The 18,625-nt window shown below is 41.0% G+C and overlaps 1 protein-coding gene across 9 annotated transcripts in view; it reads left to right on the top strand.

Moving 5' to 3' along the window:
* ctnnd2b (catenin (cadherin-associated protein), delta 2b) overlaps positions 1-14,440 on the top strand; it is a 183,703-nt gene extending 169,263 nt beyond the window's left edge. For 5 of the 9 annotated variants that reach the window (XM_074650250.1, XM_074650246.1, XM_074650252.1 and 2 more), the window contains 6 exons: positions 2,094-2,355; positions 6,187-6,280; positions 6,397-6,523; positions 10,250-10,378; positions 11,266-11,342; positions 12,518-14,440. In XM_074650250.1, the coding sequence (XP_074506351.1) occupies positions 2,094-2,355; positions 6,187-6,280; positions 6,397-6,523; positions 10,250-10,378; positions 11,266-11,342; positions 12,518-12,781 (953 nt within the window). In that variant the 3' untranslated portion in view covers positions 12,782-14,440. The remainder of the gene's footprint in view (positions 1-2,093; positions 2,356-6,186; positions 6,281-6,396; positions 6,524-10,249; positions 10,379-11,265; positions 11,343-12,517) is intronic. The other 4 variants (XM_074650254.1, XM_074650251.1, XM_074650248.1 and 1 more) reach the window with 1 other exon arrangement.
* The last annotated feature ends 4,185 nt before the right edge of the window (positions 14,441-18,625 follow it).

Below are 18,625 nucleotides of genomic sequence, written 5' to 3'. Positions count from 1 at the left end.
CTAGTGCTGCACTGACATGAAGAAATCGCATTAGAGACACAACATAGTGTGTAGTTACGTCCTCAGAGCTTCCAGCAGTAGATATCATTACTGTCTGCACAGGCGGGTCTGCTGTGAGCCAGCTGTTGTTTTATTGCTGCAACGTTACAAACTTGATTGAATTTGAGCGCTTCACTTTTTATATGTTTGTAATAATGTGATATTGCCAATACTGCAAGTGTATGGCGATAGTTAAATTAAGCTGTTTACATGGTTCAATTATGTTTGATTAATTACTGTAATAAGCCCGTTTATATGTGTGAATTACTTATTATTTGGAGAGATTTGTGTTTTTTATATCGCTAAAACTGAAAAAGTCATTAAGAAAGTTGAAGCAAAGGACATGTATGTATGACTTGAAGCAACTGGCCTAGTTTTAGCTTAATAGTCTACTGTGTTCAGTGTTTTTCAGCAGAGAGACAATTTTTTTCCTGACTTGTGTCCGTAAGTGTTACTGTTGCATTGCTCATGCTAAATATAGCCATTGATTTGTTTATGATGCGTTCAGGCTCTATTCAGTAAAAATAAGTATTGGACGAAGGTAAGTTCAAACGCTGTCATGATGTGTTCAAATGTAATCCTGTAAAATGTAGTTTTTGGCGAGAAATTTGAATAAATCCAGTTGTTTGAAGAAGATGTTTTCACAGGAATATAAGTTAGATAACTTATATTAACTTCCTAACAAAAACCAGTATGCAATGGTATCGTGTCATCCCTACTGCTTCAGCAGGGCACAGTTTAAAAAGTAGTGCTCAGTTTAAATCATAACGAATCTGGAGTATATATAGTTAATGCACCAGCATTAAAACACATATAGTGAGGATGCAAACTGTCAGCGGGTCATGACGTGCCCCCATCTCCTACCACCTCACCACCACCACCCACCCTGGGTGATGACCCAATCAGAATGAGGGGGCAGAGGTCAGAGTGGACAAGATTGCCTGACAGCAGCACTGGGCTGTCATGGGAAATGTAGTCAGTTGGTGTTAGATCACGTGGTCATCATCAATGTCTGACAGCCACACAGCCAGGCTGCATTCTCTTAGTTGCAGCTGGGAGTTTTAGCTTTCAGAGGTTAGATAAGAGAAAGAGCAGAGAGTCGACAGAAAGAGTCAACTTGGTCTACATTTTTGGGGGAGCGGCGGAAGGTCCTTTAATTTTTCTTATTCCAGATCTATTTTTATTGATATTATTTTATAAGTTTTGAGAATATAATTGGCATGTATCTCCAGAGTTTTTCTTATCATCATACTATATTTAGTCTTTGGGCACATGGAACTACTGTTGTTGTTTTTTTGTTGTTTTTTAAATGGTACAAAATGACCTAGAATAAGCAGTAAAAATTCAGGTATTTTTTTTACAATTTTCAGTACACACATTTGAGGGGCTCCTATCTAAATATTCCATATAAATAAAAGTTGCACAGAACTATTATATGCCATACAGCAGTTGAAAACCTTTGCTTGAGGAGCCATTCTCCATTAGTTTCAATGGGTTTCAATGCACTCTCAGGAAATATGTCTGATGCTTCTATTAACCCTCAGAACTTGCTTTTTTGAGATAACTACTGACTCTCAAATACATATTGATGACAAGTTGAACATCAAAGATATGCACACACATGCAGTGTGAAAAAAAATCATATGGAAAAAATATTTAATAAACACAATGTTTGTGTTTTCCTTCATTTTTCTAAAATTCTTGCCTTTGACTATTGATAAAAGTGTGATTTTTCATGTGATCTAAAAATTTCAAACTTATACTGTTAGATACTTACCCAAAGTATGTCCATACCAAATTTCAAGACATTTGACCAATCAGAACAAATGTTGTTGCATCTTTCCTTATCATAGTAAATAGTCTTTGGCCACAAATGGGTTAAAAGTATTGCCAAAAAACACCATATGCACAATATTGATCAAAGTTAACAGAACTAAAGCTCAAATGACCTTTTCTTCATCCCTATTTCCACCTTGTCTCCTCCTTTCCACCTCATTTATTTTTTCCACCTCAACCCCCACCCTTCCTGTCACTCTTACCCACCGCGCTCACAGGTAAATACGCCATGAGGGACCTGGTGCACCGTTTGCCCGGAGGCAGCAACAACAACAACAGCAGCGGCGGGGGAGGAGGCGGAGGCGGGGGGAGCACCAACAGCAGCCTCCTGGCGGGGAAGACCATGTCGGACGACACCATCACGGCTATCTGCTGCGCGCTGCACGAGGTCATCACCAAGAACATGGAGAACACCAAGGCCCTGAGGGACGCCGGTGGCATCGAGAAGCTCATCGGCATCGCCCGCAGCAAAGGAGACAAGTAAGCCGAATGGGAAGATGATGTCATGGTGGAAGGGGGTGTAAAGAGAGTAGAAGGGAGTATAGAAGGACGAGAAGATGAGGCTGTAGATAGAAGTACCATCATGGGGCAGTGCTCTTAGCAAGCCTCAACAGTTTTTATAGTTTGATAGAAGACAAGAACCACAGGTGCATCTAGCTGTTGCTTTAGCAGGTCTTCAGTGTGAGTGAAGAAGACATAAAGCTGCAATTTGTCACAAGTGCGCGTCCAAAATAAGCCATGGAGGAATAACCTTAAAAACATTTACAACAACTAACTTAATCAGACACTTTTTTTGTTGTAATTTGTTCCCATAATGTTCAGAGTCATCACAGTGACCGGCTCGTCTGTCGACAGCACGGAGCTAGAGAGCCCCGTTAACGGAGGTTACATTGGGTTATTATTATGATGCATTCAGGCTTTACTCAGTAAAAATAGTATTGGTAGTATTAAAGTATATTAGAATTAGTTATATAAAATGTATTTTTTGGCAAGAAACTTGAATAAATCCAGTTGTTTGAAGGAGATGTTTTCACAGCAATAGAAAATAGATAATAAAGAGGGAATTATGACCTGTTTAATTTCCTAACACTAGCTCTAAGCAGCTTATAATATATAATTAAAACTACTAATACCAAGATTTTCTTTTTAATCAAAGCAAATATTTAAATAAAAATGCAATCATTTATTTCGTAATAATTTGAATTGTGTGTTTTATGCAAATAACCGCTGTAGATGACAATAACAAAGTATGAAGTAGTAGTAGTAAGAATGTAGCACAACATGGAAGTGAAAGCAGCGCTCTGTTTATTTAAATGCGATATTGCAATAAACATATTTGTCCCAAAAACCTATGAATAATTGAGATAAATAATTGTGATCTCAAGATTGATTAAAATAATCGTGTTTATCATTTTGGCCATAATCGTGCAGCCCTATACAGAATTGGAAACTGACTTTATTAAAATTGCACCCACCAGAATTTGAAGCTCTATAATTGGATGTTTCTAAGCCTAATTCTATGTTGTTAAAAACATCACACATCAGTATACAAGTCACGGAGAATAGAGACGCAGACTCCTGAACCAGAGTCAGCACATCTCAGAATGTACAGCTGCACTGGAGATAATCTGTATTTAACTGTCTCCATATTTCCAAATGTTGACTGTGGGACGCACACATATTAATGCTAATCAGGCAGCCTGCTGTTCTATGAGAAGGATACATTTGGTTATTTGCTCATTAGCAAAGCACATGGTAGAGCGGGGTGATGCACGGTGAGAGAGAGAGAGATAATGAGGCATGAAGATAAGGAGGTTGATCGTTGGAGTTCGCCAAGAGGGGGGATGTCGAAAAATGATTCAGACCAGTGGAAAAGTAGGTGGAATAAGAAAGGGCTGGAACACGACTGTGGTGGAGATAGAGAGAGAGAGAGAGAGAGAGAGAGAGAAAGAGAGAGAGAGAGAGAGAGAGAGAGAGAGAGAGAGAGATCATGCGGCAGAGACACAGGGGCGACGCAGGAGGAGGGTGAAGGTAGAGGCTTAAGAGAGGCTGTGTGCTTGTTTTAGAGCTATGAGTCAACAGTCAAAACAGTCAGTAGAAAATAAAGTCCAAGAAAGTTTTGGCACAGTCTGTTTCCCGCACACCTACGCACCTGCATTTCTATTTGACAGCTGACGGTAGAGACAGACGGGAAACATGGGGAGAGAGCAAGAGGGGTGGCGTACAATAAAGCGTCCCCAAATCAAACTGGGGACTTTGTGATTACCTGGCATGTGTCTTAGATCACTACATCAAAACGAAGCCACCACCACGCCTGCAGTTTAAGCCCAGCCCTCATAAGTGTGATTCATCAATGAGCTTTCAGCATGCTGCCAATGCGTGGATATTGGCCCTTTTCGCAGCAGCCGTTTTGACATGTGATATCAGGGTAAACACTGGTTCAATTGATTTAATTAATTATGGTCCAATTCTATTCAGTGTGTCACAGCCATTCCAGTGAGCAAGCATGCACAATACCAGGACCCTGGACCACATATGTGTTTAACCTGCAATGATATGCCGAAATGGCTGCTGTGAAAAGGGCCTAGCGGTGCCTTCAAATGGGGTCGTGTTTATGAGATGAGCCCATATGAACGCAGCCCTCATGTCGTATTCACGACCTCGTAAGCGGAGAGTTTCTGAAAGCTCAGAGTTCACGACTTGTAACGCGTTTGTTGACGTTGTGAGAAATGGCAGAGGCCTTGGAAGTTCATATTTCGGTGCATAATAAGTTAATATATTGTAATTTTAGTCGTATATTGTTTTTCTTGGTAATTTTATAAAATGTCTGAGGAAAATGTTGATAACCCAAACGACCTCATCTTTTTCCTCTGTCATTATTTCTTTGCATTTACTGCATTATGTTACCTACCCATGACTTCCCATGTTGTAAACACGAGTCCCCAGTTTCATTTGAAGTCCCATAAGTCCCTTATCTACTTTACTGTATATAGGTCTATATGTTGAAAATATCTGTTCTGTCTTACTAAGACAGAGAACAGTAACAACTCATTTTAATGAATCTACATAATACCAAAAAATTATCCTAAACTCTCCCTTTGGGTAATAATCTGGGGGGGAATGCAGTATCTACCAACAATATGTGTTCTTTCTGCTTTCCTGTCCATTTTAAACAATGTATTTAATAATAAAGCCTATAGCCTACCATTAATATTTATATTGAAACCAATATAATAAATTATTACTTTTAATTTATTTAAGTATGAAATTTAAAGATAGCTTAACTTTACAAAGTTAGGAGCTAGACTCTGTCATGTTTGGATTTAGATACTGCCTCATTTAATTTTGTGAAATAACTAACTAATGTATTGGGGTACTTTTCATTTACAGATAGCAGCTATCAATAAGTAAAGGCTTTTCAGCTATCTCACCAGATAGCTTTCACTAGACATAGACTAGCTTTCTTGCTTTAGCTGTCTACATGGCCATTAGCTCCGTTTTGTAGTTATTGTTTAAAATTTAAAAAGTTGCTTTCACAGAAATTTTCTGAAAAATTTCTATGGCAAAATGTTTATATAGTAAAACAAATGACAAAAAGTCACATTCAGGTCTTAACTGAATTTTGACCAGATATGTCTGTGTAGGGCAGTAGACCTATAGCAGATGGCAAATTTGGTTCTTACTTTTCCATCCAAAAGTTGCATTAATTTTCTGCAATGCTCTGTGAATAATCAGGCTAAAAACTCATTTCTGTTATTTTTCAAAGAATAAATTGTTTTAGAGGTACTGAAGGTATAAATTCAAAGATAACTTTTCTTTCTCTTTTTTTTCTTTCTTTTATTTTTGTTCTTCAAAGAATGTTTTTAAGTTCCCTGCTTTATATCACCGCAAGGGCACGATATGCAATCACAGAATCCAAAAACAATAACATTTACCAAAATGACTTGAAGAAATAAAGTTCAATTTGCCAGGCGATGATAAGGCCGCATACGAGCCAATTAAACCCACAGCCATTAGTCAGCTGAGTCAAACCCTGGAGGACGCAGAATGAAATATTGGCCAATCAATCAATCAAGCAAGCAATTATTACGCAATTTGGCCTCGGCACAATTTAAGCGAGGAGACGAAGAAGGCATTTTCATTTTGTATCTTTGGTCGAAGACAGGAGTGAGACAATGCTTTACTGGTTCCTGCTTTATGTCTTGTTTCTTCATTCTTCTGCATTGTGATGTTTTTATAGCTCCCACCTGCACAAAACAGAACGAAGGACAGCCAAGCTTTATACTGTATGTGTTTTTTTCCTCTCTGCTGAATTCCCAGACATAGTCCTAAAGTGGTGAAAGCAGCATCTCAAGTCCTGAACAGCATGTGGCAATACAGAGACCTCCGCAGCCTCTACAAAAAGGTAAAGTCTCAATGTGCTGTATTAACACTGGACACAGATGAAACCATACCGAGGCATGTAGATGCATCATTTCTTACACCGTCTCCTCCATCTTTTCCCTTTCTCCTCTACTTCAGGATGGCTACTCCCAGTACCATTTTGTCGGCTCTTCCTCCACGATAGAGAGAGACAGACAGCGACCTTATTCTTCCTCTCGCACTCCGTCCATCTCCCCCGTACGGACCTCACCCAACAATCGATCAGGTTAGTCTACCCGCCCACAGTTCTCCTGTCCTCCCTCTCGTCCTCTATCAATCTTTCCGTCAGTACAGTCCGGTCAAACAAACGATGCTCCAAACCAGCTGAAGTCGGCTTTAACCTTCACACTACGGCGGCCACTGACAAATTATTCTGCTGTCAAATAAAAAGCCTTGCACGGTGCCTCCTGAAAAACGTTGCCGCCCTTGCGTTGTCGAAATTAGGGTTTGACTAATATGAGCTTTCCAGGCTTCAGTATTTTTGGACTCATGACAGCTTCCTCTGATGTTCACTCACTTTGAAAAAAAAAATGGGAGAAAAATCAGTGTTTTCCCCCGTGAGCTTAATTCTTGGCTCGGTCTAAAAGCCTCTGAAGCTGACGGTGGGACAAAAACAATGTCCAGTGAAACCAAAGCCAACAATCATCCTCCATGCATACACGTGTGGAAAGTGATCAAAATGTTTCACGCAACATTGCTGGTGTCATCTATGTGTTAAGGTGACGGCTTCCTGTTAGAGTTGGGTCGATTTCCGGTGTGCAAGCTCACACCGGTTTGATTTTACGTTCTGGCAAATAAAAAAGTAGGCTACCTTTCAGCAACAGGTGCCGACGGCGTCACAGCGCTAAATCCAGCTGGTATTGCATCAGTAATAAGCAATACGACAACCAACGTGATTAACATAATATTAGGTTTGTTTACAAACGGACTAACAGAACCACTAGTGTCTAACAGGCTGTGCACATCTGCTGAGCCGAGGCCGGTGACTTCAACATAACACCGGCAACATGAATATTTCAGTAGACGTGGAAGGGGGGGAAGAGGCGCACGTTGTTTTTCCTTTACTAGAAAGTTCATGTGTTTTTTGGGGTGACGAGACAAGACGGGCTTCCGTCAGTCAGTTTATTACAAGCCCGGTGGCGAGTGTACGGTCGAGGGAGAGAGAGAACGAGCGTCTGACTGACAGTATGATGAGTTAACAGTAACGTTATAGCTGTGAGCGTAGCAGTAGCAGTGTGTGTACAGTTCAGGCTGTCGGTGAATAAGTGCTACAGCTCATCAAGACCCAAGCCAAGTTCTTGTGTCTTGCTGGCACCCCAGGCTTACTTAAGGTGGGCTGTTAAGGTCGGCCAGCTATTCTCATTGTAGCGACAATCCGCTCCGAGTTTTGGTAAAGCGGCTGCTGAGTGAAGTGTAACACCTAGTGGTAAAATTCTGTATACCGGTCTGGTCTGGTGTTGTGACTTAATATCAAACCTGTTTGAAAATCTTTACCCTGGCCCCAACTCTTACTTCCTTTCAGAAACAGGTGTCGTTTATGTAAATGTCCCTTTACGACTTTACTCAGACATTACACGGCTGTTAACAGAAAGAGCCACAATGCAGGAAGCAGGAATAATTTTTACGTTCTCTCTCAGGCTGCCATCAGTGATGGATTTTAAAACTTATTTTGCTACCGAATCCCTCATTAATGACCGCCGCGGGTGTGAAGGAGGCTCGCCTCCTCTTCTCCTCTAATTAACTTTCTCATTTTTATAGACCCGTCCAACATGAGAGGAATCTCCTCAACAACTTAGCACTGACTCATTTCTCCGTCTGACTGTTTGTGGGTTTATCAGACTGACTTTTCTGTGTGCACAAGAGATGATAATGAAGTGATACATTTATTACATTGCTCCTAAAAGACGGGTCCATCTGTGTTTTTTTCAAATTCAAACGCCCACTCAGCCGTTGCAAAAAGGAGTGACGTAGGTTACCAAAGTAAGCTAATTAATAAGTTTGTGAATAATGTGAATGCTAGCAATAACTGAGTCAAAGTTAGCTTTGCAAAGTTTGGAAATAACTGAAAGAGTTAGTTCAGATTTTTGAAGTGGGGTTGTATGTATACTCCAGCGTTCTGCGATGTAAAATTACTGCTTTTGTGAATGGAGTCTGGTGGCTTTAAAGAGAGCGATATAACGGCTTCAGTTCCCCGTAGCAACGGGCTGTCTGACGTATATTATTTTAAATATTATTTTAGCCACCTATAAAAATCAGTATCAGTTTATGTGTACGCTGTATTTCGAATATTTTCACCGCTTTACCTCGACGTCAGACAGCATTTTCAGACGGGGAACTGAAGCCGTTATCTTGCGATCTATTTAAAACCCCAATAAATAATAATAATGGACCCGTCCTTTAATTAACTTTTCTCTGTGCATGTTTTATTTTGCGCTGTTGTAGCTTTCACATTAATGTGACAACATTCAAGTTTCACATAAATGTTACCAGGTCCCACCTATTGCTCATATTTAAATGTATATATAAATAAGAGTAGAGGTAATTATATGATGTGATGTTAATGTAAAAGTGACTCTGGCACTCATTCAGACATTAGACCAACATGTTTAATTGCTGTCACATTACATAACGTGGTGCAGGATTTTTAGAAAAGCCCCGACTTGTGAGATATATTGTTCTGTGTCTGCTAGCCAATACATAATTCACGCCAATTAGAAATTAATGTATGAGAGAACATTTAAATAGGTCTCATTGAACCACATTTTAAAATAATCACCAGAACTGAATTTATGAGGCTGTCGACTGGCAAAATAATAAACACTTGCTTGGAAGCTGATTTCACTTCTTTTTTTTTTATTATTTTGTTTCTCAGTTTAAAATTGTGCAAGCAGATGGTCCACAGAGCCATTTGTTTAATTCCACTGCTGTGGCAATATTTCACACACAAAAGAAACTTTAGTGTGTAAAAAGACTCAGGAATGTTTACATTCCTACAACAGTTGTTTACCGCGGCTGTGACGGCGGCAGCAGGCGGAGGATAATTGGCCCGTGTAGAGGTGCCGATATTACAATAGACTGGCGATATTAGTGGAGCATTAATGAGTGTATGATCAATGCTAAATGTGTTGTACAGAAGAGAGACAAAGCGACAGATGCAGCCACACAAACAGGCTGGCAGGCTGCATCACAGCCAGCAGCTTCTATGTGAAAGGCTGTTGATAATGATTTGAATATTAGAGGAAAACGCTACTGAACCATATGGCACTAAATCAATAGCCAGGTTTCCTCCAACATGGCTAACCAGATCTAACTCATTATCTCCGCCACTGATCCCACCTCCCCCCCTCTGTCAGTCCAACATGTATTATTCTCTCCCAACTGTGGGTGTGTGTGTTTTCTATGATACCTTTTTTGGGTGAGTAAGACAGACAGAGATTAATCGGCCGGTGGGAGTTTAAGATGAGAATGTGTACTTTGTGGTAAATGCATGTGGAGAGAGAGAGAGAGAGTGGCCTGCAGCCAGACAGAAAGAAAGAAAAAGAAGACAGAGGCAAGAGAGGAGGGATGACTCAATATTTACCTCTTTGTAATCACACCCTGGTCAAAAAGCCAGATTTGTGAAGAATGGCACAATACCCACAGAGTCGCAACACAAACAGCACCCGGCGCCCGCGTTCTTTTGACTCATTTCAGGGGTCATGGTTAGAGGAAATAACACACACCTCAGAGCGCCGTGCCTTTGGTGAGGTAAACACAAAACCTGAGATGCTTGGAAATGTACAAATCACTCTGACCTTTCTGCCGTGAAGGGACTCCGGTGTGATGTGAATAGTTGTCCCTCCTGTTGTAGTGTCCCCTCTAATGAATCCAATAATGTATTGATAATGTGTTCGTGATGGATTGAAGGTTAAAGATATCCCCTCTGTGTGTGTGCGTGTGTGATTGTGTGTAGCGAGCGCCCCTACTTCCCCCAGGGAGATGATGGCATTGAAGGAGAGGAAGCAAGACTACGAGTCGACTGGAAATGCCAGTTACCACGGCAACAAGGGCGAACACACATCCCGGAAGGACGCCATGATGGGTAGGAGTGCCATGCTGCACGTCTGACACAAGAACACATTCTCCCATAAAGCTGTTTTCAGCTCAGTGGTTAGCTGCGGAATAAATAGCAACCACATGTAAGTGTAGGTGTTACAACGTTAAAGGAACAGTTCAACATGTTGGGAAATACGCCAGTTTGTTTTCTTGTAGAGAGTTAGATGAGATAATCAAATAGTTAAAAGGTTTATTTTGTGTTGAACGATGCAACAGTTGTGCTTTATATATTTGGTACCCCTCAAATTTTATGTGGCTTTTAATTGGTTATTTGATGCTATAAAAAGGAGGCGCGACGTCATGATTGACAGCTGTGAGTCTGTCTTGCTGACAAGCTGCGGCCGTGCTCGGCTCGCAATTGGTTCAGGCGGGTGACCTCGATGGAGACGCATCGTCCATCTTTAGATACAGTCTATGATTCTGAACCAATGATGCGTTTCATCACGATGATGCTGGCGGTAGCTTCATATTTAGCCTACAGACATTAGAATGGTATTAATCTTCTCATCTAACTGTCAGTAAGAAGCATGTTTCCTCAAATGTCGAACTTTTGTCAGTGATATGAACCTACAGTAAGTACCGTGAGTGTTTGTAAGTTAACCGCGTCTACTGTAAGGTTTCAGTGTTTCAATATGCAATGTTTGCAGACATTTTTGCACACTGCCAGCAGTTATGTGGGAAACATTAAGTTCCAAGCTCTCCTCCGTAATCATCATCATTCATTATCATTTTAATTCTTATTCTTAATGGAAAATGTGTCCCGTCCACCTGATAACGCTGACAGCCTCCCCACACTCCCTTAACTCCTCTGCCTTCACAGTAATACCTGAATAAACGGTTCATCTGAAGTCCTCATCCTCTCTGTCTCTGCAGGTCAAATCTCTAGTGGGTCTTCCACGCTGCACAGAGGAGCGTACGTGTCGCCTACTGATGACCTCAAGTATAATCAGGTACGACAAGTCTGTGTTAACAAAATGAGTCCACTGTTGTAGCCCTTAAAATGTGATCACAAAGCACTCTGTCTCTATCGAGACAAGTAACTAAGTGATGAATTTCTACTACTAGCTGTCATTTAAATTAGCTTTAAATACCTCTTCATGACTCACATCAGAGCGAATGAGAATGAGCTGTTATATGGGAACCCCATAGTAAGTTCCAGATGGAGACAAAATATTGCAGCAAAACTAGCCCCTTTATGGGAATTTAATAGTGACATGAGGCTATAAACATACTATGAGGGTCACTATAAACGGATATAGAGTCCCATCTATGCATTATAGGAACACTGCAGTAAATTGCTGTCAGGGTGGGGAATTTGATTTGCATTGTTGCCAGTAAAAGCCTTAAATATTACCCATCACACCCTCTGGCAGCGGTATCTGAAGCTGGATGTATCTCTAACTGTATGACTCTCACAGCAATGCACAACAACATAATCCATTGTGTGTAGATACTAGTTCCAATGTAGGTTTACTTGGTTAGGTTTAGGCAACAAAACTACTTGGTTAGGTTTTGGAAAGGTAGTAGTTTCGGTTCAAATAAGTGCATTTGTTACGTAAGTTAAGTTACGTAAGTCAACCTAAATGTCAAGGTTGACTTGGTTTCACACGGGACACAAACGACGGCCTCCTGGTTGAAAGTCCTGTGTTTGTTTGACCCATCCATCCACCCCGACTTCATCTCTAAGCAGATATGAGTACGGGTTAAATCAGCAGCAACTGCACTTGGTTTAGATTCTTGAAGACGTTTCACTTCTCATCCAAGAAGCCTCTTCAGGTCTGAACTGAAGAAACTTCTTGGATGAGAGATGATTTAACCCTTACTCGGATACCATGACCTGGATGACTGAGAACCTTCACAAACATATCTCTAAGCAGTCTTTCTTGCTCTTTGTACTACGTCAGTTGCTCCGAGCGTCTGCTAATGACGCAAATGGGTTTACATTGGAGTTAGTTGAAAGCCTGGTGCGTCTCACACAGACGCTAAAGGGTGCCTCAGTCAGGGCCACTCAGTCAGGGCCACTCCCAACTCACTCCGAGCTGGGAGTGAGAATTGGTTGTTTGGATCTAGCCGTCATAATCTTGCTTTTCTCGCAATAAAGATCTTTACTTCTATCTTTCCACAGATCTCTTCTCAAGGCCTGCCTTCAGAGCCCTACCCTCCTTTCCAAAACCCTCCCCCGCCCGAGAGCGTCAACTACGAGGACCAGGCCTTCTACGAGAACCAGGTCCACCCGGGAGGGCGCCCCCCGCAGGGCGACCTCAACATGCACCTGCAGGGCCTCAAGTCCACCGGCAACTATGTAGACTTCTACTCAGCCTCGCGGCCCTACAGCGAGCTCAACTATGAGACCAGCCACTATCCAGCCTCACCGGACTCCTGGGTCTGAGGGGAGATGAGGGTGGAGGATTAGGAAGAGGAGGAGGAGGAGAGGATGGATGGTGAAGGGGGTAGTTTTAAAAAGAGGAGGAGAAGATGAGAGGACAGTTTCCCTCCCTCCCCATCCTCCCCTGTAGTTCCTGAGTAGCATCATAGATAGCAGGACGACAGACGGGGGAGGATGGAGTGCAGGAAAAAGAGACCTGAGGAGAAAATCTAAGACATTGCACTCCTGTGAGGGAGAGGGGACGGAAGAAGGAAGAGAAGCGAACGGAGGAGCGGCCATGCATGTGCATGCACACCACCAACAAAACTGACGGACACGTTTTCTTTCTGTGTTTAGTTTGTGATCAACTACTGCTAGAAGGTTCAGCAGACAGAAAGACCTCCTGCACCTGAAGGCCTCTGGAATACAGAACGTAAAAGAGGGATGGACGCGATGAAAGAGAACACGAAAGGGGAAAAGATGGGGAAAAAAAGGTGGGATTATATATATGGAGACGAAGAAGGACAATGAAAGAGAAGAATGAATCGGTGGACTCGGGAACGGAAGGTTTTTGGATTGCGAATGGAACGTGTGAGAGATACCCAGGAGAAACCTGTAAATATGTGGTATATAGCTACATGGCTTTTAGTAATGTGAAGCACAAAGAAGCAGAGCTGTAGGACATGTAGGACGTCTGTCACACAAAACCTTTGTTTCTCTCTCTATGGCTTCGGCGTGATGTATCCTCCTCTGGGCAAAGAACGCTTCTGGACTTTGTCATTTGTAACAGTTTTTTCTTTTCTTTTTTTCGTTGTGTTTCTACTTTTTTAATTCTCGATTCTGGTTGTATAGTATTCGATGTACACTGTACATTTACGGATATGCATTGTGTACTGTACATTGCACTATTTTCTGTGTCATGTCAGGCCTTTTTCGCCATTGGGTCAACCTCACTTCCTCACTAACTATCCCCCCCTTAAACAAACACAAAAATATCTGCACTCAGACTTTCAGAAATTCATATCACAGCTACGGACGGATGTGAACGCGTTGCTATTGTGAAACATTGGGTATGAATTAGGTATCGAAGCATCAATTCTGGTAGGTCACGGTGCTCCTTTAACTGCCCTACAGATAGTTTTCACAGACTGACTCAAACAGATGAGCAGCCTTTTCCGTGACTCATTTTTTTTAGGCTAGCTTTGGTTTATTTGGCGCTATCTTTCCACATTAACGCCTCAAATCCCCCTTTTTGTGTTCCCATGAGCCCCTCCTTTGAGTGAACTGTGCTCATTGTGTATATAACCGTGCCAAACAAGGGTTACTTCCCCTCAGCTGAAGAAGGCAGGGTAGGGGCGTGTTAAAGGGTCCAAGTTCAGCTGAAGCTCTCAGCTGAACATCCTTGCGGTTCTAAACGATGCCAGTTTGTAAATGCTTTGGTTTTTCTAAACTGTGTTTTACTGGGTTGAAACCTGTCTTAACTGCACCGGGACTGTGGGAGAAAACATAAAAAAGAAAACTATAAAAAAAAAAAAGAAAAAAGAAAATCACGGAAGGACTGTGACGGGGCGGAGCAACGCTTCCTCCAAAGTTGTACAAAATTAGTTGATTTCTGTGTTGTAAAATAATCAATGTTTGAAGTACAAAAAAGAAAAAAAAACTTTTCTGAGAGATGGGTGGCAACTTCATGGTAGACAAAACTGTTAATAGAGTACGGATATATATTATATAAATATAAATATATACTTTTTATGTGCAGATGTGGATGTCACTTATAGCAGCAACATTATGGAAAAAGACTTGTAAAAGAAAAAAAAAAAAAAAAACAGCTACATGTAGGAATTTTGTTCACATTTTATTTTCTGGTCAACACACTAAATTGTCGACTTTGTGTAGTAATGTTGTTGCTATGTGGAGTAGAGTAGACCAGGGCCCAGGGATCCACGTTGTCACGGAAGCAGTCCAAAAAAGGTGCTACGTCCATGAGAAGTATTTCTGTATTTTAACTGTGCACAAAATGTTCCCCTTTTGCATTGATAAGCTATTGATTATCAGCCACATAACGGAGAACAATCACACGTTTAATTCTTGTATTTCCCATGCATGAAAACCCCCAGTTCTGATTAATTGGTCTCATTATGCTAAATATCAAAAAAAATTGCACCCCTGAATGCATGAGTATTTGTTGTCGGTAAATCTGAAATGGTGATTTACATTTTTTTTTGTTACGTGAGAAAGGCTAAATTGTAAAACGTGACAACAGACCCTGGTTCTCCCTACCCACTGCTGTTTAGAAGTCCTAGAGGTCATCTTCTGATGCTTGAAAAACGACTCATAATGCAACTGTCCACCACGAAAAACACTGGATGAAAAAACAGACGTACTGTATTTGTTAGTGAGCATCTGGAAACTGACAACGTTATGTATGTCCTTGTGATCCTTAGGCAGAGAAAAACCTGACTATAAGACCTGTATGGAGATATAACGTCGGTGACCTTTTTGTTGCTAGACCAAACGTGTTTTAAAAAGAGAATTGTGAATCTTTCTATTGCCTCAAACAGATTGCAACTGCTCCAAAAAATATAAACGGACCATCGAAGAAACTCTGATTTTGGGAGTTGTTTGTTCTGTTGCCAAAAAAAAAAAAAAAAGTGTCTTTGTGGTATTTTTCAGTGTGTTAAAGGACAGAATCGCTGGTGTTCTATGTTTTACCATAAACTGTGTTTAATATAGGGATTTTTTTTACAGTATTCCTAATGCATACCATAAGCTTTTAGTTTGAAATTCTACTTTCCATGCAGCCTTTGCTTTCCTAAACCTGATCCGCCAGATATGGAGGATGGAACCTACCAAAACCAAAGTCAAAAATAAATTAATAAATACATAAATGCCTCAATAAATAAATATATCATTAAATGTAGCAAAAATAATATTAAAAATAATTGTAGGAATTAATTAATAGATACAATTTGACATAAATTGATATTTCTGTTTTAATTTGCTTCTTTATTTATTTATCTTTGTATTCATTCCATTATTAATTTATTCTTCTGTTTAATTTTCCCTTTTAATTATTAATGTATTTTTTTTTATTCATTTATTTTTGCATTTATTTTATATATATATTATATTTATTTTAAAATGTGTGTATTTATGCATTTATTTATTTCCCTTTGAATTTCACCCCTTAGTTACACAGAACCATCTGAGAAGCCGTCATTGGAAACTGTTTGGAAAAAGGCAGGCACTTTCAAAAACTACTTGGCAGGTGATTGGATGAGCCATCTGTCAATCAAACTCCTGCCAGTTTCAGGTCAGACTTGGTCATCACCGAGTATATGTCTGGACTGTGTCTGGTCAATCGGTGAATTTGTGGCTAAATTGTTACACAAATAGTCAGTGGACATGTCTACAATGTTAAATCCAGCGGTTCATGTCCACCAGGTCCGTTGAGGACACTAAGGGACGCGCTGCTCCACTCAACTGGCCGATCAAGCGGTGACGTACCCTATTGTTGAATGCGCCTGATTGGTCCCTGGTTCTTTGCTCGCCGTTTCAAACAGGAAACAACATGGCTGCCTGCTCGTAAACTTTCTTATGTTCCGTCGAAACAATCCACCAAAATCTACTTCTGAAAACATTTTAAACAAAAAATAGGCCTTGTCACTGCTGAATCTGGTTTAGTTTTAGAACTAGATCGCCTAGTTTGACAGCTTGGTCCAAGTTTTGTGAGCCGGGCGCATCATTCTGGACGGATTCATTTACACAGAGGACTGTTCCACGCCTTTTCTTTTTGAAAGCGTAACGGCCGATGAGGAAACTCCAACACTCGGCCGACCAATCGTGTAACTTCATCACTCACTCAGTGACAGACTTTTGCGTTTGTAGGGCTGGCCCTCTGAGGTCCAGCCAAAAAAATATGGATTTAAAAAGCAGGAAAAAAAGTAAATTAGTCTTAACATTGCATCCTAAAATTATGATTATTACTAAGGTTAGAAGCCAACTCTGAAAGTCTGATCCCTATCCATACAATTCTGCATAAAACCTAAATCTAAAATGTGTTGTTATGGCAGACTCATTTTGAAAAAATGTTGTAAATGAAAGCGTTGTGCATCCTTGCGGACCGGCCGCTGACTTGCAGCAGAAAAGCCTCACCAGTGTGCTACGAGAACAGCAAACGATGCTGGGCAGGAAAGGAATAAAAAAAAGTTGCTAGATGAGTTGCCAAGAAAAAATCAAGTGAAAACACCCAAGAAAGTGGACTCAAGTATTACAGCCTTGGGTCTGAACACAGAAGACATTGTGAATGGCTTTGTATACTCCTTTAACATACTTTACGGACAATAATTGACATTGTATGAAAATGTTCCACATCCTGAAAATACTTGACGATGCAGCCTCGGAAAGCTTTCCAGTGCTTCAGAACAGAATGATCGAACGCTTTTATTTTAACGGCAAGGCCACAAATGAGATAATCTCTTGTGAATGTGTGCAGGTGAATGTCCAGGGCCATGTGCATGCTTATACATACCTGTGAGTGCACTGTTTATCTTAATGCTACATGCATCAACAGTATGTTGACATCTAAAGGGTCACGGGTGCCCTCTTGTGGTCATTAGAGAAGCTGCACCACAGGTCAGGGTGGCAGCCATTTTAGTCTCTGAGGCCTGTTCTGCATGGCTCTCTGCAGATAGATCACCACACCACAGGCACTGATTGTATCTCCAAGAACTGAGGTTAGCTCACGTCTTTTTTAAATTACACATGCACTGTTGGAGAGCAGAACAAAGCGTGGACGAGGCGTCGGGTCACAGCTGCAGAGATGAGAGGTAGGCTGCAGAGTGCATGCTTCTCCTTATCTGTGGTCCACCACAGTTGTGTTTTTGCAGGACACCTGTAGTTATAAAACAACATGCTGCAGACTCTCGGGGCTCGATTTATAAATTCTACCTCAAACTGCCTTCCTACCAGCATACAATATTCATCTGCTGCCCAAACAGTGTTTGTGAATGCTGAGTCTACAGAAGACAAAACTCCCTCCAGTATTTCACTGATTCTGTCAGATCACTTTGTACTTTCTGTACAGTTTTCCCACAAAAACATATTTCAGAGAACAAAGTTTGAACAGAATTTTTTGGGCTTTTACATTTCTGTTTCTTCCACCGTCACTGCATCATGAAGTGGTAAGAATTAAAGGTGCTGTCTACGATATCCAGAGCATTAATGTAGCAGCAAACAACTGTTTGCTATGTGAAGACATAGAGGAGTAATGTCTACCTGAGCAGAAAATGAAGTCTATTTCCCTCAGTGTGTGTTGTAATCCGAGCTTCACGGTGCTTCGTTGACATAGCCGGGTCGGCTGCTTATAGTGCATTTTTGTGCATGTGAGCCTGCTTCACTGGCTAGCTCACGGCTGCCGCTCTGCACTGTTCTCATAAGGCGGTTAGAGCTGATAACGGTGTTGAGCGCCGTTGCAGAAGCGTAGCACCCAACCTCCGGTTCCCCCCCAGGTTAACACTGTTAGCTCTGTCAGCACTGTTTCCAGAGTTAACGCTGTTAGCACCATTAGCTCTCAACATAGCCGTCGCTATGTTGAGAGCTGCGTGGAGACAACAGAAATGCTCCCAATCTCGGATTTAGCAACTTTAAGTATTTTTCAAAACACTAGGAGCACTTCGAAAGAAATATACGGTACTGTGCAAAGGTTTAGGCACTTTAGATGTTTCGTATCAATATTTGTCGAAATATTTAGTAATTCCTTCCTTGGAAGTTCCTTTTGCAAATAGTGAAATATTCCAGTGAGATATTTATATGCTGTTAAAGAAAGAGAGTAACAGACTTTATAAATGTACATAGCCATATATACCA

Source organism: Sebastes fasciatus, chromosome 11, assembly GCF_043250625.1.
Source record: "Sebastes fasciatus isolate fSebFas1 chromosome 11, fSebFas1.pri, whole genome shotgun sequence".
NCBI classification, from domain to species: Eukaryota; Metazoa; Chordata; class Actinopteri; order Perciformes; family Sebastidae; genus Sebastes; species Sebastes fasciatus.
Note: the sequence above shows the minus strand (reverse complement) of the source record. Positions and strands in the feature narration are given on the sequence as shown.